The sequence below is a fragment of the Oncorhynchus keta genome, chromosome 19 (assembly GCF_023373465.1).
Source record: "Oncorhynchus keta strain PuntledgeMale-10-30-2019 chromosome 19, Oket_V2, whole genome shotgun sequence".
In the NCBI taxonomy this organism is placed as follows: domain Eukaryota; kingdom Metazoa; phylum Chordata; class Actinopteri; order Salmoniformes; family Salmonidae; genus Oncorhynchus; species Oncorhynchus keta.
In genome coordinates, this window is record NC_068439.1 from 39184532 (window position 1) to 39206751 (window position 22220).

General features: G+C 44.6%; 1 protein-coding gene across 2 annotated transcripts; it reads right to left on the minus strand.

The window, feature by feature from the left end:
- Positions 1-838: 838 nt before the first annotated feature.
- LOC118397760 (uncharacterized) lies at positions 839-9837 on the minus strand. 2 transcript variants are annotated; one of them, XM_035792646.2, is made up of 2 exons: positions 9644-9837; positions 839-5652 (listed from the first exon to the last, which is right to left on the minus strand). In XM_035792646.2, exon 2 carries the CDS (start codon positions 5583-5585, stop codon positions 4644-4646), a length of 942 nt encoding a protein of 313 aa, XP_035648539.1. In that variant the 5' UTR covers positions 5586-5652; positions 9644-9837; the 3' UTR covers positions 839-4643. The 2 variants fall into 2 exon arrangements, with proteins under 2 accessions (XP_035648539.1, XP_035648538.1); XM_035792645.2 differs by lacking the exon at positions 9644-9837 and adding an exon at positions 8476-8682.
- Positions 9838-22220: the final 12383 nt, after the last annotated feature.

Below are 22220 nucleotides of genomic sequence, written 5' to 3' on the forward strand. Positions count from 1 at the left end.
CCTAACCTACATTTCAATAATAACTTTATATTGCATATGATACGTTGGACCTCAAAACATTTTCAACATCATATTAAAATGACATGTAAAAAATATGTGGATGAATGAATTGTCATGTGACGCAAAGAGCACTTCCCATTTTTTTATATAAGGACATATCTTGCCCATCCCCGACTCTCCTTGGCATTTATAAAGCACTCCATCAACACTTTTGTTAAGGCTCTGTGCACAATTTCTATCCTCACAGCACCGTAAAGGTTATGATGATATAGCCTACTTGTGCTTTCTGTTGTAACGCTACAGCCCTCCAGTTGTACCGAAGGTAGTTTGAGCATTTGTCTAACCATTTCCAATTCAGGCAATTCAGGAAGTGGTTTGAAATTCCGTTCATGAATTAAAATGTGCCTGGTATTTCTATGAGGATATTTTCCATTCATTAATTTTATTCTAATTCACTGCTGTGGATACTGATATAAAAAATGAAATGATTCAAAGCCTGGCTGGAAATGAACCAATAAATTAAATACTTTTATTTTATTTTCAAAAAAAGAACATAACTCACAAAAAACCCACACAATTTCATACCCAAGAAGGACATATATACTGTCTGAGTGGCTCATGGCAAATATTAGTTCATTTTCAATTTGTTATGTAGATCATTGGTAAAAAGTGAAGAGATACTTAACTACATCTATCTATCTATCCTGCTGTATGTTTGCTCTTTCTCTTTTGGCGACAGGTCTTTCTATCCAGTTCATCATACACAGGCCGCAGGCCGCAGCCCCCCTGCCCTCCCCCCCCCCCAATCCCCCACCACCCCCTTTCTGTCAAAGCTGATTGTTTCCACGCCAACAGAGTGCTGGGGGCAAGCACACTGTCACACTACATCAGGCAGAGGGAAGACAGGGAGAGAAAGAAGAGAGGGGAGAGAGAGAGTCTGCTCTATGGACTCATCAGACAACACTGGGTAGTACGGGCCTATATGTCCAACTCACAAAACACGGGCTGAACTGAAGCTACTTCATTGGATCATGCAGAAGATAGCCCCCTTGTGTTCTTAACACGCAATTGGATTTTAAAAAATGTAAGTGACAAAAGGAGCTATGTGATGAAGAGTCGCCCTCTGCTGGACTAAAATATAGTTATTATTTCACTCCGCTTCATAGGCCAACTGCAGGATACTGTGTCATGGTGGGTTCAGCTTGTTGTCATTGTCGTGTGAAAAAGACATGACCGAATGAAGGGAAAGAAAACACGTCAACAATAGGCAAATCATTGAAAATGACCATCATGCGTTATGGCACCATTACACATGGGATGGACGAGCCTGACCTGGACTATGATGATCAATTCATGATTTTCAGAAATACAGGGGTTAGGCTAAATGAAGGCAATATCATTGATATAAAATATAGCCTAATTCATGAGAATAGTTGGCGTTTTAGGCAGAACACCACTGCTATCGAAATCCAAGTTATGCCCGAATGCGCGCAAAGTTGCCAGATAGAATGTCTCTAAACAATGGCCACAACAGTCTGAAACGTAAATTCCATACATTCAATTGTTGGAGTGTATGTAATGAGTAGGTGGATCGTTATTTCGCGAATATCGCAGGGTCACACATACTTGGAAACACTTGACACCGACTTGGATGACACCAGGCACAGCTGTGTGCACCTCTCTCTCCTCCGCAATAATTTGGGAGAAAACGTTAGCAACGCAGTTCTTCGCTCGTTTTAGCAGTTCTGCTCAAGGAGAGAGACGGTGGCGCTTCCCGCAGCTCTCCCGTGCGTGTGCTTCTCCCCGGGCGGGGTGCTCTTTCGCCTGTGCCGCTGTTCGCGCCCAGCAGGACCTCCATCACACATGCCTCGTGTCCCGCCGTGTGGCGAACCTATTATACAGTGTCGCTGAGACGAAGAGATGTGTTCAGGGTGAGGTCACAGTGTTTAACGTTAGACACAGCGCAGAATCCAAAATTGAGATACAATGTGCATCCAAGAACACCTTTTTCATCCTTACAGAAACAAAGGAGACATTTGCTTGAATTGGCCCTTTGTGGAGTTGAGGCCAATAGCTAACAAGACATAGTAACAACTCCATCAGATCTAATTGTATAGGCCACAGGCCTATAGGTAAAATGTCCCTTTGCATTTGAACTTCACTGCCTGCCTAACTACATTATGGGGATTTTATGTTCTCAATATGTTTTGTTTCTCTGCGATTTTTGGAAAAGGTATTTGTTCACAGGCAGGACAATGACAGAACAAACGTGTTATCCCAGCCGCTTCCCTTTTTAATGCCCTAAATACACACATCTTAAAACCCAATAAACAACAGATAAATATGTTAATTCTCTCACATGTTCACTGTCATGCCTGCGTCCAGGAGAGGCGATAAGCTTTAGAACATAAGCCTCAGCGCCCGGAGTTCGGAGGTATAACCGAGGATTATCGCAAACTTGCCCCGGGGTTTGGCTCATATTGCGGGACTGGACCGGCGGCTGCTCACCCGGCCGGATAGGACCGCCTGGCCCCGGGGCGCAAACTGACAGATTCCCCGGGGGACCGTAACCTGCAGAACCAGCTCAACTCGGACCGCAGATTAGTTGGCGAAGGCTGGTATCTCTGGAAGCACTCACACAGACACACACAGCACTGCTAGACGTTCACTGCCCGCAGCGACGAGAGACGCAGTATCCATGCCTATAAAGAGTGATGCTTGGTCTTCACAGGGCTATCACACCACCAACAGAACACAGTCATGATGAGGCGATACAAACGAACTTTGTGCTGCTGATAAATAGAAGATTGTACTGAAAGGTCATGGACCAGTGGCTGCAATGTATATATTTCAACAATGAATACAAAGAGGCTTTAACTGCACTCTCCATAGACAAACATTAGCAGTAGAATGGTCTTACTGAAGAGCTCAGTGACTTTCAACGTGGCACCGGTCATAGGATGCCAACTTTCCAACCTTTCCTCAAATTTCTTCCCTGCTAGAGCTGCCCCAGTCAACTTCAAGTGATGTTATTGTGAATTGGAAATATGTAGGAGCAACAACGGCTCAGGCGTGAAGTGGTAGGCCACACAAGTTCACCGAACGGGATTAACGAATGCTGGAGCACGTAGCCTAAAAATCGTCTGTCCTCGGTTGCAACACACACTACCGAGTTCCAAACTGCCTCTGGAAGCCACACCAGCACAATAACTGTTCGTCGGGAGCTTAATGAAATAGGTTTCCATGGCCGAGCAGCTGCACACAAGCCTAAAATCGACATGTGCAATGCCAAGCGTTGGCCGGAGTGGTGTAAAGTGCACCGCCATTGGACTCTGGAGCAGAATAAATGCGTTCTCTAGAGTGATAAATCACGCTTTACCACCTGGCAGTCCGATGGAAAAATCTGAGTTTGGCAGATGCCAGGAGAATGCTACCTGCCCCAATGCATAGTGCCAAATGTAAAGTTTGGTGGATGAGGAATAATGGTCTGTGGCTGTTGATCATGGTTCAGGCTAGGCCCCTTAGTTCTGGTGAAGGGAAATCTTAACACCTACAGCATATGACATTTTAGAAAATTCTCTGTTTCCAACTTTGTGGCAACAGTTTGGGGAAGGCCTGTTTCTGCATGACAATGCCCCCATGCAGAAAGCGAGGTCCATACATAAATGGTTTGTCGAGATCGGTGTGGAAGAACTTGACTGGCCTGCAACAGAGCCCTGACCTCAACCCAATCGAACACCTTTGGGATGAAATAGAACGGCGACTGCGAGCCAGGCCCAACATCAGTGCACGATCACACTAATGCTCTTGTGGCTGAATGGACACCCTGCAACATCTTCCCAGAAGAATGGAGGCTGTTATAGCAGCAAAGGGGGGACCAGTCCAGATACTTTTGTGATGTAGTGTATGTTAAATAAACTGCCTATAGCTTAGGTTTAGCATGTGTTCAATATAAGCTATCTGACATAGCCTACTTGTTCTCATATGCTGCTAATCCACACTTTTCTTTGTATGCTGACCTAACATTGATGTGGGGTTTATACTGTGCAAAGAGTGCAAATAGACTAGTAAAATCCCAACAACATCCTAACCTTATAAATTATCAACTATCGATACGCAAATAACTCTAAAACAATTGTATTATGCCACTGGAGAAGAAACATTTCACCTCATATGTTGTACTTTGAATATTTTTTGGCATGGATTATATCACAGTTATAGAAACAAATAAAATAGCACAGTCTACAACGTATATAGAACATTTTAAGATACAAGCATTTATTCAACTCTTAAACTCTCATATAATATTTTAGATATTTCAATAGATTGGCGGAATTAGGGTGAAAAAAGATATCCTGGCTCTCAAGAAGAAAGGTGACATGGATATGTTTGGAAAGTGACACAGGGTAGGACGCCAATAAATACAAAACAAACTGTATTATCCACTTATTAAAACACCACAACAGAGTCAAATCTCAGAGGAGGCTTGGAGATTGTCTAGTTCAGGGAAAGTTAAGCCTGGGGAAAAATAAGCTAAATTAACCATAGCCAATGGCAACAATGCCTTTGTATTCCCCTTCAAAGATGGTCCTGTCTCTGCTAGTGACCACTTCCTGTTATGGCCTCCGCTCTTCCTTCTTGCTTTACGATTGGCTGGCGGTGGCAGTTGCATTGGTGCCAGCACCCATGCGCAGCAGCTCCTTCCTGTGGTCGAGGATGACGTCAAAGCTGGACTGGAGGCGGTTCTGCTGCTCCTGGACGCGGCCCTGCAGGGTGCGAACCCAGCGGATCAGAGCCAGCCTGCGGTACATGGTGAGCTGGACCTGGTGCTTCTCCATCTCCTGGGCCTTGAAGCGCTCACGGTCCCTCAGGGTCCACACGGCATCCTCCAGCTCAGGCAGCTCACCGCAGTCCGTGTCCGAGTCCGACAACGTTCCCCCGTCAAGCAGGCTGTTCCCCAGTCTGCCCCACCCCCCCATCCCAGCCCCCTCGCCTCCACTCTCCATATTGAGAGAGGACAGGCTGCCGCTGGACCTGAACTCAAACTCTGAGTCGCTGTTGCCCCATTCCTCTGAATCCTCCACTTCCACCTCCTCCTCTTCCACCACCACTCCCTGTTTCATGCTGCCTCCTCTCAGCTCTTGTTTCTCCTTCTCGTCATCGCTCATCCTCCCCATCTCCTCCTGCATCTTGCCCTCCTCTGCACCGTCGGGGGGGACTCTTCTGTACCCATTGTCTCCACTCTCAATCTCAGGCAGGGGATCCATGGGGCTCCAGCAGGGAAGGCGGGAGAGTGGAGACAGGGGCCCCGGACCGTAGTGGTTGGAAGAGGATGAGGAGGAGGGAGGGTGGGGCTGGTCGCGGCCCAACAAGCCCAGGTTACAAGGACGTACCTGGTTGCGGTTCTCGTCCCCTCCCATCATGATGTCATCGTCTTGACCCAGGAAGTTGAAGTTGCCGTCCTTCTTGCCTTGCTTCCTGTTGCCCTTCTGAGGCTGGCTGTTGTTGCTGAGTATCCGCAGTGAGGAGGATCCGCCTCCCTGGCCTCCGTACTGGGGATTCACGGGTCGGTTCTGGTGAAGCATTTTCCTTTGCTGAAACTCACTTCTTCTTGACCGAGAATCAATGCTTCTTGACCCTGACTGAGATTCACTGTTGAGAAAAGGAGAGACAGAAAATATAATATTTTATTTGTCACATGTTACAAGCCATTAACCAACAAAGTATAGTTAATAAAATGTAAATAAAATGTAAAAAATGTAATAAAATAACGAGGGGTACCGGTACCGAGTCAATGTGCGGGGTACGGATTAGTCGAGGTAATTCTCACATGTAGGTAGGGGTAATGTGACTATGCATAGATAATAAACAGCGAGTAGCAGCAGTGTAAAAACAAAGGGTGGGTGGTGGTGGGGGGGGGGTGGGTCAATAAAAATAGTCCGGGTGGCCATTTGATTAATTGTTCAGCAGACTTATGGCTTGGGGGTAAAAGCTGTTTAAGGAGCTCTTTGGACCTAGACTTGGCGCTCCGGTACCGCTTGCCGTGTGGTTTCAGAGAGAACATTCTATGACTTGGGTAACTGGAGTCTTTGACAATTTTTTGGGCCTTCCTCTGACACCGCCTAGTATATAGGTCCTGGATGGCAGGAAACTTGGCCCCAGTGATATACACACTACCCTCTGCAGCGCCTTGCGGTCAGATGCCGAGCAGTTGCCATACCAGGCGGTGATGCAACAGGTCAGAATGCTCTCGATGGTGCGGCTGTAGAACTTTTTGAGGATCTGGGGACCCATGACAAATCTTTTTATTCTCCTGAGGCGGAAAAGGTGTTGTCATGCCCTCTTCCCGACTGTCTTGATATGTTTGGACCATGATAGTTTGTTGATGATGTGGACACAAAGGAACTTGAAACTCTCGACCCGCTCCACTACACCCCCGTCAATGTTAATTGGGGCCTGTTCGGCCCTCCTTTTCCTGTAGTCCACAATCATCTCCTTTGTCTTGCTCACATTGAGAGAGAGGTTGTTGTCCCGTCACCACACTGCCAGTTCTCTGACCTCCTCCCTATAGGCTGTCTCATCAGTGTCGGTGATCAGGCCTACCACTGTTGTGTCGTCAGCAAACTTAATGATGGTGTTGGCAACAGTCGTGGTTGAACAGGGAGTACAGGAGGGGACTGAGCATGCACCCCTGAGAGGCCCCAGCGTTGAGGATCAGCGTGGCAGGTGTGTGTTGCCTACCCTTACAACCTGAGCGCTGCCCGTCAGGAAGTCCAGGTTCCAGTTGTAGAGTGAGGTGTTTAGTCCCAGGGTCCTTAGCTTAGTGATGAGCTTTGTGGGCACTATAGTGTTGAACGCTGAGCTGCAGTCAATGAATAGCATTCTCATATAGTTGTTCCTTTAATCCTGGTGTGAAAGGGCCTTGTGGTGTGCGGTTAAGATTGCGTCATGTCTAGGGTTTCCAGGATGATGGTGTTGACAGAAGTCATAACCAGCCTTTCGAAGCACTTTATAACTACAGACGTGAGTGCTACAGGGCGATAGTCATTTAGGCAGGTTAACTTCAGTTTATTGGGCACAGGGTCTATGGTGGTCTGCTTGAAACATGTAGGTATTACAGACTCGGTCAGGGAGAGGTTGAAAATGTCAGTGAAGACACTTGCCGGTTGATCTGAGCATGCTGAGTACACATTCTAATAATCCGTCTAGCCCCGTGGCCTTGTGAATGTTGACCTGTTTAAAGGTCTTGCTCACATTGGCTACGGAGAGCGGAACAGCTGGTGTTCTCATGCATGCTTCAGTGTTGCTTGCCTCGAAACGAGCATAAAAGGCATTTAGCTCCTCTGGTGAAAGTTAGTTAAAGCAATTGTTTCAAGGCTAATCCCTGAGTTAGCCTACAATTTAGATAAATCTGCATGCTATAATTTGATAACTCCCGCCTCGTTTCCTGATTCAGTCCTGTATGCTGCTGAATAAATCACAATATGTTTTAGATTAGCCTAATACTAGTTAATCTTCTAGGCATCACTCCTATTCCTTATTTTTCTAATATGGTAAAAAGGAGCTGCTCAGTGCGTCCGATTGCACTCCATTTATATTACCATCAAATATTTACATGTCTCCTCTGAATGGAAATTTCTCTAATCCTGACTTCAGGGTACTGTCACTCATTCTCCCGCTCTGTCCCATGATGCACAGGCACGTTGTGCTGAAGGACAGCAACTAACGTTCCGCTGAAGGACATCAACTAACGTTTCAGGGTCGTGCGCGCCAATGGCATCTATGTAAATATTGACGCTCGATTAGTGAGCATTAAGTTATCAAGTAAAATCGACATTTAGGTGATGAGATATAATATGTTAATTTATGTTTTCTATTGGTTTGTGGTTCCTGCAATAGCCCAACAATAAAACGCATTTCCATCCTTTTTTTAGCTTATGTTAAACTACACAGCATAAACGCGGTCAACTACAGGATGCACCATTACTCTAATGCGTTTGTTTGTTCTCAATACACCACCTGCTTTGCAGCTACACAGCATAATGCTTGAACATTAATTTTTATTAATTCGTTCTGAAATAGATTTGAAATGTTATGAACGAACGCCGATGCTCGATGAAAGCATATAGACTATTATAGGCTATAGATCTCACGACAATAAAGCGTCGAGATGTAATATTATCCTACATAGACCACGTAATATGGTTTGAGAAAAACAGATGTGGTAAAAAACGCGGTTTTATGAAGTTAATATAAAGATGAATGAATCTCCACTGTGCGTTACGTAATAGCATAGCCCTATAGCAGCAGCGCTATCAGCTCACCCCATATCCGAGTTCTCCTCTCTCGGTCGTAGCGATTACCTCTCTCCCACTCATACAAAACAACCTTACCATTCCTTATTTCATTCACCGGTTACACAATAATTCTGATTGACAAATATGTGAATGCATTCATAGGAGGGCCTTGTCTTACCGTTTGGTAGACAAGTGCTTCGTAAGAGGAACTAGATTCGGCGCCCTCCGTATTTCACCATCCGTCCACCCTCCTATGTAACGTTAATGTTTATCAGTGACTAACCTCCGCTCTATCCAGAATCTCTATCCATCCCATCCGCTCTCTCTAGCGCTCTGATAGAATGGACTGCTAGCCTACCCAATGACTCACTTAAACTGGGCAGGGAAGGTAGAAGGGAAACTTCAGAAAGATGTGAGCAGAAAGAGTGCTGCAGAAATGACATTGGAATGTCTCATCTTATCTTTGTTTTTTAAAGGGAAGGTACGACCAGAAAAGTATATGCCACAAACGAACAATTGTTTAGATGCACTATTTTAAAGTGACTATTCTACTGGATGTCATAAGGTGAATGCACCAATTTGTAAGTCGCTCTGGATAAGAGCGTCTGCTAAATGACTTAAATGTAAATGTAAATGTTTATAGGCTACACAAATGTTACTTACGATAAATGCTCACACTGTTGTCAAGTGAGACAAACTGCTATTTGTTGCATTGTGTCGCTTTAAACTGACGACTGTGTATATGTCGGTATTAGATCATAGAGAACGCCTGTGTTGAGTGTGAGTGTGTTTTCGGGTGGGAGGTATGGTACATCAGACAGACTTTGCAAGTATACTCCCTCCCCATTCCCTGACATGCAGTCGCTGGCGGCAGAAGAGCGAAAGTCCCCCTCGCCCCCCCTTCACCCCATCTCCCCCTCAAACCCTTTCCACTTCAACAACATCCCCATTCAAGTGTCGCACCTCCAGGCTGTCCCCCTCCTCCCCATCGTTCAATAGTAGCCTAAGCACATGAAAAATACATCAAACACATCGGCCGCCCGCGGCCTCGTCACATGCAAAATCATCTCTATCTTCCAAAACTGAACACAGAACCGTGGAGCAGGACACCGATATAGAGAAACAGATAGCTACAAGGCCGGAAAATAGAAACATTGCGAGGCATACAAAAAGAAACAATGAGAGCGCGTGCTGCGGTGCATGTGAACCAAATGTTCAGACGCATGGTCATCCGCGAGGTCCCTTGGGGCGGTAAATAAATATTGTGCTTTGGTTACAGAGCAACCGAGGAAACTCATAACCACCCATCTCACACGCCAGCATTTAATAAAAAGAGCATGACTTACCTAGCGAATAAGACCTTGTTAGATTTTTACACAGCCCCAAGTAATGACCCACTTCCCTCAGTTCAGCTTCATCTTCAGTAACACCAGTCCTTACTGTGACAGTGGCCGAGGGGAGCGACCAATGGCTATACTGTCAGCTCACAACACCACAATGCATAACGGCAGATACTGTACAGAGAACTAGAGTTGAGAGGACCTCCAGCTTTCTCTTCTCTAACAGAGATAGTCAAATCGACCAAGACACGCCACATAAAACGAACCCCCTTACATTTAGTTAGATGTTCCACCCCTTGGAATGCATCACGGAGAGTGAAAGAGTGCATATTTCTGGTCAATTATTCTAGCCTCTTCTCGGTTAGAAGTCAAATAAAACGGCTTTGTCCTCTAGATATTGTGGTCGGTCAGGCCCGATTAATATAATTCACATAACCTTCCCCGTCTTTCAAATGTTATGATTGAATAAACAAAACCAGGATTAAGTCTCAGCCTAAAGCTAAGAGGGTATCCATGGGGTTCACTCCAGCCCCTGTGCCTGCTCCTAATGGTGTGTAATGAGCTTTCCTGCAGCCCCTAACCCCGAGACCTGCTGCTAAATCACCATGGACTAATGAGATGGAGAGATAAAAGCGGTCATTAAAAGTACTCCTAATGGGGCCTTATTATTAGCCACTTATCATAATCATTAGGTTATAAACTGCAATTATCTTAACTCTGGACCAAGAGTGGTCCTCTCTGAGCCTAGAGAGGTCAACAGAGGATGGGTGTAACTTCTAAGGGACTGAGTTCTATAGGTAACAGTCTTGATTCAGTCAGGTTGAGGTCAGTCAACTGATATTCTATTGTTTGTATTCTGAAGCGAAGGTAAGACTGATCAAAATGAAGGTGCAGAGAGCGAGAGAGAGAGAGAGACAGTGACATTTAGGGACACATTTAAGTATGTGATAAGTATGTTACTTACATTTTCACACAATTCTATTGACATCAATGCAAAATCTGCACAAAAACTTAGTGCTGAGTGGACATTTTCCCAACTAGGATTCAGTCCTTCAAAGTCAGATATTTGATTTGATTTGGATCTCTTTTATTCCCCATTTGGACTAATCTTCCAAGAGTCCTTAAACATTAAAATACAATTTATAATACAAACACATTTTCACATATAATACACTATTACAAACATACATAATATACTAGCATAATGACCCAATAAATACTCTATCTAAAAAATATTGATTCTTCATCTACTATAGTCCCACAACATTTCTAGGTATTATATTTAAGTTGTTGAAAAAATAATCTTTACATTTATATATTGAAAGGTTTCTAGTTTGCTCAGGTAATTTATTCAATTTCTTTATTGCTCTAAATTGAAATGTTCTTTTGCCTATTTCTCTTTTCTGTCTGGATAACACATAGATAGTGGACAATCTATTCCTAGTATTTACAGAATGTCTGTCTCTTATCAACTGAATACTGTTGTAAAGAGAACTTGGCCGTTTTAAATTATGTATATTATGAAATAAAATAAGCATGTTTTTTCCCCAATTATCTTGTCGATTGATGACCAACCAAGACCACTGCGCATGACTGCAACAGAAGAACCATATCTCCACCTTAAAACAATCCATGACTGCAACAGAAGAACCATATCTCCACCTTAAAACAACCCATGACTGCAACAGAAGAACCATATCTCCACCTTAAAACAACCCATGACTGCAACAGAAGAACCATATCTCCACCTTAAAACAATCTTTGACTGCAACAGAAGAACCATATCTCCACCTTAAAACAACCCATGACTGCAACAGAAGAACCATATCTCCACCTTAAAACAACCCATGACTGCAACAGAAGAACCATATCTCCACCTTAAAACAATCTTTGACTGCAACAGAAGAACCATATCTCCACCTTAAAACAACCCATGACTGCAACAGAAGAACCATATCTCCACCTTAAAACAACCCATGACTGCAACAGAATAACCATATCTCCACCTTAAAACAACCCATGACTGCAACAGAAGAACCATATCTCCACCTTAAAACAACCCATGACTGCAACAGAAGAACCATATCTCCACCTTAAAACAACCCATGACTGCAACAGAAGAACCATATCTCCACCTTAAAACAACCCATGACTGCAACAGAAGAACCATATCTCCACCTTAAAACAACCCATGACTGCAACAGAAGAACCATATCTCCACCTTAAAACAATCCTTGCTGCTTTATTCTGTGCATTCTGCAGCCTCCTAACTTCACTTGATGATGCATTTCCCCAGACCACCGAACAGTAGTTCACCTGACTCTCAATTAATGCATAATTTTTCCCGGTAAATATTTAGCTATCCTTCTGATTATGCATGCTGTTTTAATATTTGTTTTTGTACATAGATTAGTTATTTGAGACGACCATGATAACCAGTTGTCTAGCTGCACTCCCAATAGTTTGGTTTCTGCCACTTCTTCAATTTGTACTCCTCCCATACTTAATTGTATCCCATGCTGTTTTGGCCTTTTCCTAGTTGAACAGATCAACATAACTTTGGTTTTCTTGGTGTTTAAAACAAGTTTGTTTTGGCAAACCCACTTCCTGATATTCTCCAAATCTCCTTGTAAAACCTGCTGTACCTGTTGAACCGATTGTCTTGCTGCATAAATTTTAGTATCATCTGCAAATATAGTAGCTTGAGTTTCAACTAAGGCATAGTGAAGGTCGTTGGTATATATTAAATAAAGAAGTGGCCCAAGGCAGCTGCCCTGCGGTATTCCACAGTTAAACACTTGAGGGGCAGAAAATTAACCATTGATATAGGTGGACTGTTTCCTGTCAGTTAGATATGACTGTACCCAATTCAATGCTACCTCCTTAAAAACATAATGCATTAATTTTGTCAAAATTATTTCATGATCCACTAAATCAAATGCTGCACTGAAATCTAAAAATAGTACACCTACAAATTTGCCATTATCCATAGCATTGAGCCACTGGTCAGTCATGTCAACCAATGCAGTGGTCGTGGAATGGTTTTTGTGATAAGCATGCTGATTGGCTGTAATCAGATCATTCTTTTCCATGCACTCCCACATTTGTCTACTCACAATACCCTCCAATATCTTACTGAGTGTAGGGGATAGACTAATTGGTCGACTATTGGCAGGAGTAATGGGTTCTTTGCTGTCTTTTGGAATAGGACACAGTTTCACATGCTTCCAAACATTTGCAAACATCCCCTTTTCCAGTGACCAATTAAATATGTATCTCAGTGGAACTGCAATCTGGGGAGCTGCACAGCGAAGCAAAAAATTGTCCATAAGACCATAACCTGTAGATTTACCATCAGGTAATGACTTCAATAGGTTTAACACCTCCTCCACTGACACCGTTTGCAGACTATAAGATCTTGTTGCTCATAATATGATCATCAATCCATTGGACAATAGCTTGTTTGGAAGAATGTTGGTCTACATTGTTACTCAGTAATTTAATTTTCTGTATACTGTATCTGCAAAATGATTGGCAATATCAACTGGTTTTGTTATTATTCTCCCGTCAACCTCCACACTAGATGGGCGTGATGAGATAGATGTACCAAGTAAGCCCTTAACTGTATTCCATACCTTTTTAGAATCATTTTTACAATCAATAAAAGCATTGTTGTAAATTAACTTTTTTTCCTTTCGATTCAATTTAACTGCACAGTTACGCAATGTTCTATAGTTCTGTTCATCAATTTCTAATTTTGACTTGGCTGCTATGACTTGTGCCATATTTCTTATAGTGCCATCACTTATAGTGCCTTCACTTTTGCCATATTAGAATGTGTTCACACCCCTTGACTTTTTCCAGATTTTGTTGTGTTACAGCCTGAATTTAAAACGGATTAAATTGAGTTACTATTTTGTCACTGGCCTAAACACAATACCCCATAGTATTCTACTGTCAACACTGCTCCACATAGTTCAAGGCGGGGTATGGCAGACACAGATTGAAGGGTTAACTTGGCTTTTTGCAAAACAAAGCCCACTCCACTTTGTTCATCTTCATCAGTGGCTCCGATGTATGTCGATGCACCAATGGCTTTGTTGGAAGCATCTGAAAACACACATACACTCAGCAAAAAAAGAAACATCCCGCTTTCAGGACCCTGTCTTTCAAAAAATAAAGGTAAAATAAAAAGACAATTCGTAAAAATTCAAATAACTTCACAGATCTCCATTGTAAAGGGTTTAAACACTGTTTCCCATGCTTGTTCAATGAACCATAAACAATTAATGAACATGCACCTGTGGAACGGTCGTTAAAACACTAACAGTTTACAGACGGTAGGCAACTAAAGTTACAGTTATGAAAACTTAGGACACTAAAGAGGCCTTTCTACTGACTCTGAAAAACACAAAAAGAAAGATGCCCAGGGTCCCTGTTCATCTGTGTGAACATGCCTTAGGCATGTTGCAAGGAGGCATGAGGACTGCAGATGTGGCCAGGGCAATAAACTGCAATGTCCGTACTGTGAGACGCCTAAGACAGCTCTACAAGGAGACAGGACGGACAGCTGATCGTCCCCACAGTGACAGACCACGTGTAACAACACACGCACAGGATCGGTACATCTGAACATCACACCTGCGGGACAGGTATAGGATGGCAACAACTGCCCGAGTTACACCAGGAACGCACAATCCCTCCATCAGTGCTCAGACTGTCCACAATAGGCTGAGAGAGGCTGGACTGAGGGCTTGTAGGCCTGTTATAAGGCAGGTCCTCACCAGACATCACCGGCAACAACGTCGCCTATGGGCATAAACCCACCGTAAAAAGTGCTATTCACTGAGGAGTCAGGGTTTTGTCTCACCAGGGGTGATGGTCGGATTCGCGTTTATCGTAGAAGGAATGAGCGTTACACCGAGGCCTGTACTCTGGAGCGGGACTGATTTGGAGGTGGAGGGTCCATCATGGTCTGGGGCTGTGTGTCACAGCATCATCGGACTGAGTTTGTTGTCATTGCAGGCAATCTCAATGCTGTGCGTTACAGGGAAGACATCCTCCTCCCTCATATGGCACCCTTCCTGCAGGCTCATCCTGACATGACCCTCCAGCATGACAATGCCACCAGCCATACTGTTCGTTCTGTGCGTGATTTCCTGCAAGACAGGAATGTCAGTGTTCTGCCATGGCCAGCAAAGAGCCCAGATCTCAATCACATTGAGCACGTCTGGGACCTGTTGGATCAGAGGGTAGAAATGTCTGAGAACTTGTAGGTGCCTTGGTGGAAGAGTGGGGTAACATCTCACAGCAAGAACTGGCAAATATGGTGCAGTCCATGAGGAGGAGATGCACTGCAGTCCTTAATGTAGCTGATGGCCACACCAGATACTGACTGACGGCTTAGCCTGCTCCCTGACGTAATTCGCCTGCTCCTTGATGTAATTAGCCTGCTCCCTGACGTAATTAGCCTGCTCCCTGACGTAATTAGCCTGCTCCCTGACGTAATTAGCCTGCTTCCTGACATAATTAGCCTGCTCCCTGACGTAATTAGCTTGCTCCCTGACGTATACATCTGCTCCCTGACGTATTCTCCTGCTCCCTGACGTATTCTCCTGCTCCCTGACGTAATTCGCCTGCTCCCTGACGTATTGGCCTGCTCCCTGACGTAATTTGCCTGCTCCCTGACGTAATTTGCCTGCTCCCTGACGTATTCGCCTGCTCCCTGACGTAATTCGCCTGCTCCCTGACGTAATTCGCCTGCTCCCTGACGTAATTCGCCTGCTCCCTGACGTAATTCGCCTGCTCCCTGACGCCTGCTCCCTGAATTCGCCTGCTCCCTGACGTAATTCGCCTGCTCCCTGACGTAATTCGTCTGCTCCCTGACGTAATTCACCTGCTCCCTGACGTAATTCGCCTGCTCCCTAACGTATTCGCCTGCTCCCTAACGTATTCGCCTGCTCCCTGATGTATTCGCCTGCTCCCTGACGTAATTCGCCTGCTCCATGATGTAATCCTGCTCCCTGACGTAATTCGCCTGCTCCCTGACGTATTCTCCTGCTCCCTGACGTAATTCGCCTGCTCCCTGACGTAATTCGCCTGCTCCCTGACGTAATTCCCCTGCTCCCTGACGTAATTCCCCTGCTCCCTGACGTAATTCGCCTGCTCCCTGATGTATTCGCCTGCTCCCTGACGTAATTCGCCTGCTCCCTGATGTATTCGCCTGCTCCCTGATGTAATTCGCCTGCTCCCTGACGTAATTTGCCTGCTCCATGATGTATTCTCCTGCTCCCTGACGTAATTCGCCTGCTCCCTGACGTAATTCGCCTGCTCCCTGACGTAATTCGCCTGCTCCCTGACGTAATTCGCCTGCTCCCTGACGTAATTCGCCTGCTCCCTGACGTATTTGCCTGCTCCCTGACGTAATTCGCCTGTGCGTTCAGCAATGTCCTTTGACATGGAGGGTCGCCAATTTTATCGCCGAGCCCCTCATCCTGCGGCTCTATTGCTGCCTCCCAGATCTCGGCCTGAGCCAGTGCTGCGGCTGCCTCTCTATGAAGGTTTAATGCGTCTAACTCCGCTTCAAATGTAGCTTTTTCTATCTTGATCTAAGCTTCTCTGTCAGCGAATGATGCACGGGTGCGTGCTTCCTCTGCCCTGGCTCGACTAGCTGCAGCAACTGATGATCTTGACGATCCCGTTCTGGAACTGACCTGGGAACATTGGTCGTCTTGTTTTCCTTTAGCTTCCATGTTGCAGGTTCTGTTGTACTGTGAATCGATCCACTGCCATAGTAGCTGTGCCTTTTGACTGTACTGTCCTCCTTAAGGTGTATGCAACCATAATTTGACAGCAAGCCAAACTCCAATCAAGAACTGAACCAGAGTCAGGGACAGGCTTTCCATAAACCTCCTGTTTTACAGTTGAAATGGTATAAAGCTGTAACAACAAAGAAAAACAAAATTATTGGAGCAGCTCAGACTTAAAGGCAATATAAATACATAACAGAGTGAATAGAGTTGCATTGTGAACAATACAATACTTGACCAACACTGTACATAGAAAATGTACGTATCCTGCTTGAATATTGTTCTAAACAGGATTAGTATCTACATTTTCATGTAAGATAACTTAAGTGTGAAGAGAACTCACATGTAGAGAGAAGCTAGCTACAGAACAGCACTTAAGAGGCAGGTGAGTGAAGGAATTTGTGTTTTGTCCTATATTTCGATGTTATTATTATTTATTTTTTAATCCCAACCCCTGTCCCCACAGGTCTTTTGCCTTTTGGTAGGCCTCATTGTAAATAAGAATTTGTTCTTAACTGACTTGCCTATTTAAATAAAGGTTAAATCAAATTAAAATAAGAAATACATGTCATCGATTTACATAATAACTCAGAATTAAAACAGTACCTGTATAAAATACTTACAATACTAAAATATGACTATCTTAGAAATGATTTGTACTTACAGGCAATGCTTTATGAAGGCTTAATAAGGATGGCAGAAGATAAACAGTAGTATTACGTTGATCTTTTCCAACAATGAGGCTGAACAGGCGATGAAGGCACTGGAGGGTATGGCTGCCGTTTTATGGGCTCTTAACTAACCTTGCTATTTTTTTTCCCACATTGCTTGTAACTTATTTTGTACATAATGTTGCTGCTACCGTCTCTTATGATTTACTCTAGACACCTGACCAGGCCCTCATCCCCGTCATTCGCAGGAGGAAAAGACGGAGATATCGCGGAAGGAGATCGTGGGGTGCCTTGTAAAGATCCGGCGACGAGTGGCTAATCTGCCTTTGCCATCGGTACTATTGGCCAACGTACAATCGCTGAATAGTAAAGTGGACAAACTACAAGCACGTATATCCTACCAACAGGACATTAAAAAGGGAAATATCTTTTGTTTCACCGAGTCGCGGCTGAACGACTACATGAATAACATACAGCTGGCGGGTTATTCATTGTATCGGCAGGATAGAACAGCAGCCTCTGGTAAGGCAAAGGGTGTATATTTGTAAACAACAGCTGGTGCACGATATCTAAGGAAGTCTCAAGGTTTTGCTCGCCTGAGGTAGAGTATCTCATGATAAGCTGTAGACCACAATATCTACCAAGAGAGCTTTCATATATATTCGTCGTAGATGTCTATTTACCACCATAAACCGATGCTGGCACTAAGACCGCACTCAATGACCTGTATATGGCCATAAGCAAACAGGAAAACGCTCATCCAGAGATGGAGCTACTAGTGGCTGGGGAATTTAATGCAGGGAAACTTAAATCAGTTTTACCTAATTTCTACCAGCATGTTAAATGTGCAACCAGAGAGGAAAAAAACTCTAGACCACCTTTACTCCACACACACAGAGACACGTACAAAGCTCTCCCTCACCCTCCATTTGGCAAATCTGACCATAATTCTAGCCTCTTGATTCGTGCTTACAAGCAAAAACTAAAGCAGGAAGCACCAGTGACTCAGTCAATAAAAAAGTGGTCAGATGCTAAGCTTCAGGACTGTTTTGCTAACACAGGCTGGAATATGTTCTGGCATTCTTCCGATGGCATTGAGGAGTACACCACATCAGTCATTGGTTTCATCAATAAGTGCATTGATGACGTAGTCCCCACAGTGACCGTTTGTACATACCCCAACCAGTTGCCATGGATTACAGGGAACAACCGCATTGAGCTTTGCCTAAGCGTCAATACAGGATTAAGATCAAATCGCACTACACCGGCTCGGACGCTCGTCAGATGTGGCAGGGCTTGCAAACTATTACAGACTACAAAGGGAAACACAGCTGAGAGCTGCCCAGTAACACAAGCCTAAGCTCGCTTCTAGGCAAGTACCACTGAAACATGCATGAGAGCATCAGCTGTTCCGGATGACTGTGTGATCACGCTCTATGTAGCAGATGTGAGTAAGACCTTTAAACAGGTCAACATTCACAAGGCCGCAGGGCCAGACGGATTACCAGGACGTGAACTCAGAGCATGCACTGACCAACTGGAAAGTGTCTTCACTGATACTTTCAACCTCTCCCTATCTGAGTCTGTAATACCAACAAATTTCAAGCACACCACCATAGTCCCTGTGACCAAGAATACTAAGGAATCCTGCCTAAATGACTACCGACCCGTTGCACTTACATCTGTAGCAGTGAAGTGCTTTGAAAGGCTGGTCACGGCTCACATCAACCCCATTTCCCTGAAACTCTAGACCCACTCAAATTTGCATACAGCCCCAACAGATCCACATATGATGCAATCTCTATTGCACGCCACACTGCCCTTTCCAACCTGGACAATAGGAACACTGATGTGAGAATGCCGTGCATTGACTACAGCTCAGCGTTCAACACCATAGTGCTCTCAAAGCTCATCAATAAGCTAAGGACCCTGGGACTAAACACCTCCCTCTGCAACTGGATCCTGGACTTCCTGACGGGCAATCCCCAGGCTGTAAGGAAAGGCAACAACACATCCGCCACACTGCTCCTCAACACGGGGGCCCCTCTGGGGTGCGTGCTCAGTCCCCTCCTGTACTCTCTGTTCACTCATGACTGCATGGCCAGGCACGACTCCAACACCATCATTACAGTGGTAGGCCTGATCACCGACAACGACGAGACAGCCTATTCGGGGAGGTCAGAGACCTGGCCGTGAGGTGCCAGGAAAACAACCCCTCTCTCAACATGATCAAGACAAAGAAGATGATTGTGGACCACAGGAAAAGGAGGACCCAGCACGCCCCCATTCTCATCGACGGGGGTTTAGTGGAGCAGGTTGAGAGCTTCAAGTTCCTTGGTGTCCACATCACCAACAAACTAACATCGTCCAAGCACATCAAAACAGTCGTGAAGAGGGCACGCAAAGCCTATTCCCCCTCTGGAGATTTAGCATGGACCCTAAGATCTTCAAAAGGTTCTGCTGCTGCACCATCGAGAGCATCCTGATGGGATGCATCACTGCCTGGTATGGCAACTGCTCGGCATCCGACCGTAAGGCGCTACAGAGGGTAGTGTGTATGGCCCAGTACATCACTGGGGCCAAGCTTCCTGCCATCCAGGACCTCTATACCAGGCAGTGTCAGAGGAAGGCCTGAAAAGTTGTCAACGACTCCACCCACCCTAGTCATAGACTGTTCTCTCTGCTACAGCACGGTAAGCGGTACTGGAATGCCAAGTCTAGGTCCAATAGGCTTCTAAACAGCTTCTACCCCCAAGCCATAAGTCTCATGAACATCTAATTAAATGGCTACCCAGACTATTACCCCCCCTCCCATCCCTCTACGCTGCTGCTACTCTCTGTTATTATCTATGCATAGTCACTTTAATAACTCTATCTACATGTAAATATTACCTCAATTAAATCATCTAACCGGTGCCCCTGCACATTGACTCTGTACCGGTACCCCTTGTATACTTCCTCGCTATTGTTATTTTACTGCTGCTCTTCAATTATTTGTTACGTTTATTTCTTATTTTTTTAAAATATTTTTTCTTAAAACAGCATTGTTGGTTAAGTAAGCATTTCACTGTAAGGTCTACCTACCTGTTGTGTTCGGCGCAAATTTGATTTGAACTACATAATTTTGTATTTAAGCAATAAGGCCTGGGGGGGTGTGGTCCATGACCAATATACCATGGCTAGAATATGTTGTTATGCACGAAGCAACGCAAAGTGCCTGGACACAGCACTTAGCCATGGCATATTGACCATATACCATGAACCCCCGAGGTGCATTATTGCTATTATAAACTGGTAACCAACGTAATAAGAGCAGTAAAAATAAATGTTTTGCCATACCTGTTGTCGTACACAAATTTGTTAACATCCCTGTTAGTGAACATTTCTCCTTTGCTAAAACAATCCATCCACCTGGCAGGTGTGGAATATCAAGAAGCTTAGGGGCGGCGGGTAGAGAAGTGGTTAGAGCGTTGGTTAAAAATAAAGGTTCAATAAAATAAAAATACATTTAACAGCATGATAATTACACAGGTGCACCTTGTGCCGGGGACAATAAAATGTTCAGTTTTGTTACACACCACCACAAATGTCTCAAGTTTTGAGGGATCGGGCAATAAGCATGCTGACTGCAGGATTGTCGCCAGATAATTTAATGTTGTTTTTCTTTACCATAAACCGCCTCTAACGTTATAATTTGGCAGTAGGTCCAACCAGCCACCCGGACAGCTGATGAAACTGGGTTTGCACAAACGAAGAATTTCTGCACAAACTGTCAGAAATCATCTCAGGGAAGCTCATCTTACTACTCGTCGCCCTCACCATGGTTGAGCTGGAGGAGTGTGCTCTTCATGGATGATTCCCGGTTTCAACTGTACCAGGCAGATAGAGTGTATGGCGTTGTATGGACGAGCGGTTGCATGATGTCAAAGTTGTGAACAGAGTGCCCCATGGTGACAGTGGGTTATGGTATGGGCAGGCAGAAGCTACAGACAACGAACACAATAGTATTTTATCCATGGCAATTTGAATGCGCATAGAACCCGTTACGAGATCCTGAGGCCCGTTATCGTGCCATTCATCTGCCGCCATCACCTCATGTTTCAGCATTATAAAGCACAGCCCCATTTCACAAGGATCTGTAAACAATTCCTGGAAGCCGAAAATGTCCCAGTTCTTCCATAGCCTGCATACTCACCAGACGTCACCCATTGAGCCGGTTTGGGGTGCTCTGGCTCGGTGTACAGGTCCTTCTGTAGCTCAGTTGGTAGAGCATGGCGCTTGTAACGCCAGGGTAGTGGGTTCGATTCCCGGGACCACCCATACGTAGAATGTATGCACACATGACTGTAAGTCGCTTTGGATAAAAGCGTCTGCTAAATGGCATATATTATTATTATTATTATTATTACCACAGCGTGTTCCAGTTCCTGCCAATATCCAGGAACTTCGCACGGCCATTGAAGATTGGGACAACATTCCACAATCAACAGCCTGATTGATAAACTCTATGCGAAGGAGATGTCACGCTGCACGAGGCAGATGTGGATCAAGTTTCAATGTCACATGCACAAGTACAGTAAAATGCAAAATTGCAAACTCAAAACCCAAGAACACAAATATCAATAACAATGTAATACCAGAAAAAAAAAACATAACACAAAATACAACATGAGCATACTATGTACAGGAAATATTTATAAAGTCAGGTCCAATACCATATTTACATGTGCAAAGATACATGTGTAGGGGAAAGGGCGACTCGGCAACAGGATATAAGAGTAGCAGCAGCTTGTGTGCAAGTGGTATTTTATTAGGGTCCTCATTAGCTGTTGCAAAAGCAGCAGCTCCTCTTCCTGGGGTCCACACATAACATAATACAGAATGACAATACGGAACATCAAGAGACAAGAACTGACTACACACCTGCACAAAATGTGCATATTTCGTTTGAGTGAGCATAGAAACAAAAGGTCAATAACGATAGAAGGTAAACTCAGTCCGTGTAGCTATTAATAAGTTGTGTTGCTTGAGGATAGAAGCTGTTCAAAAGCCCGTTGGTGTCACACTTGATGCAGCGGTACCTCTTCCCGTGCGGCAGCAGAG

Excerpts from the sequence above, each read along its gene's own strand:
- LOC118397760 (XM_035792646.2), bottom strand. The coding sequence starts at position 5,585 with ATGCTTCACCAGAACCGACCCGTGAATCCCCAGTACGGAGGCCAGGGA.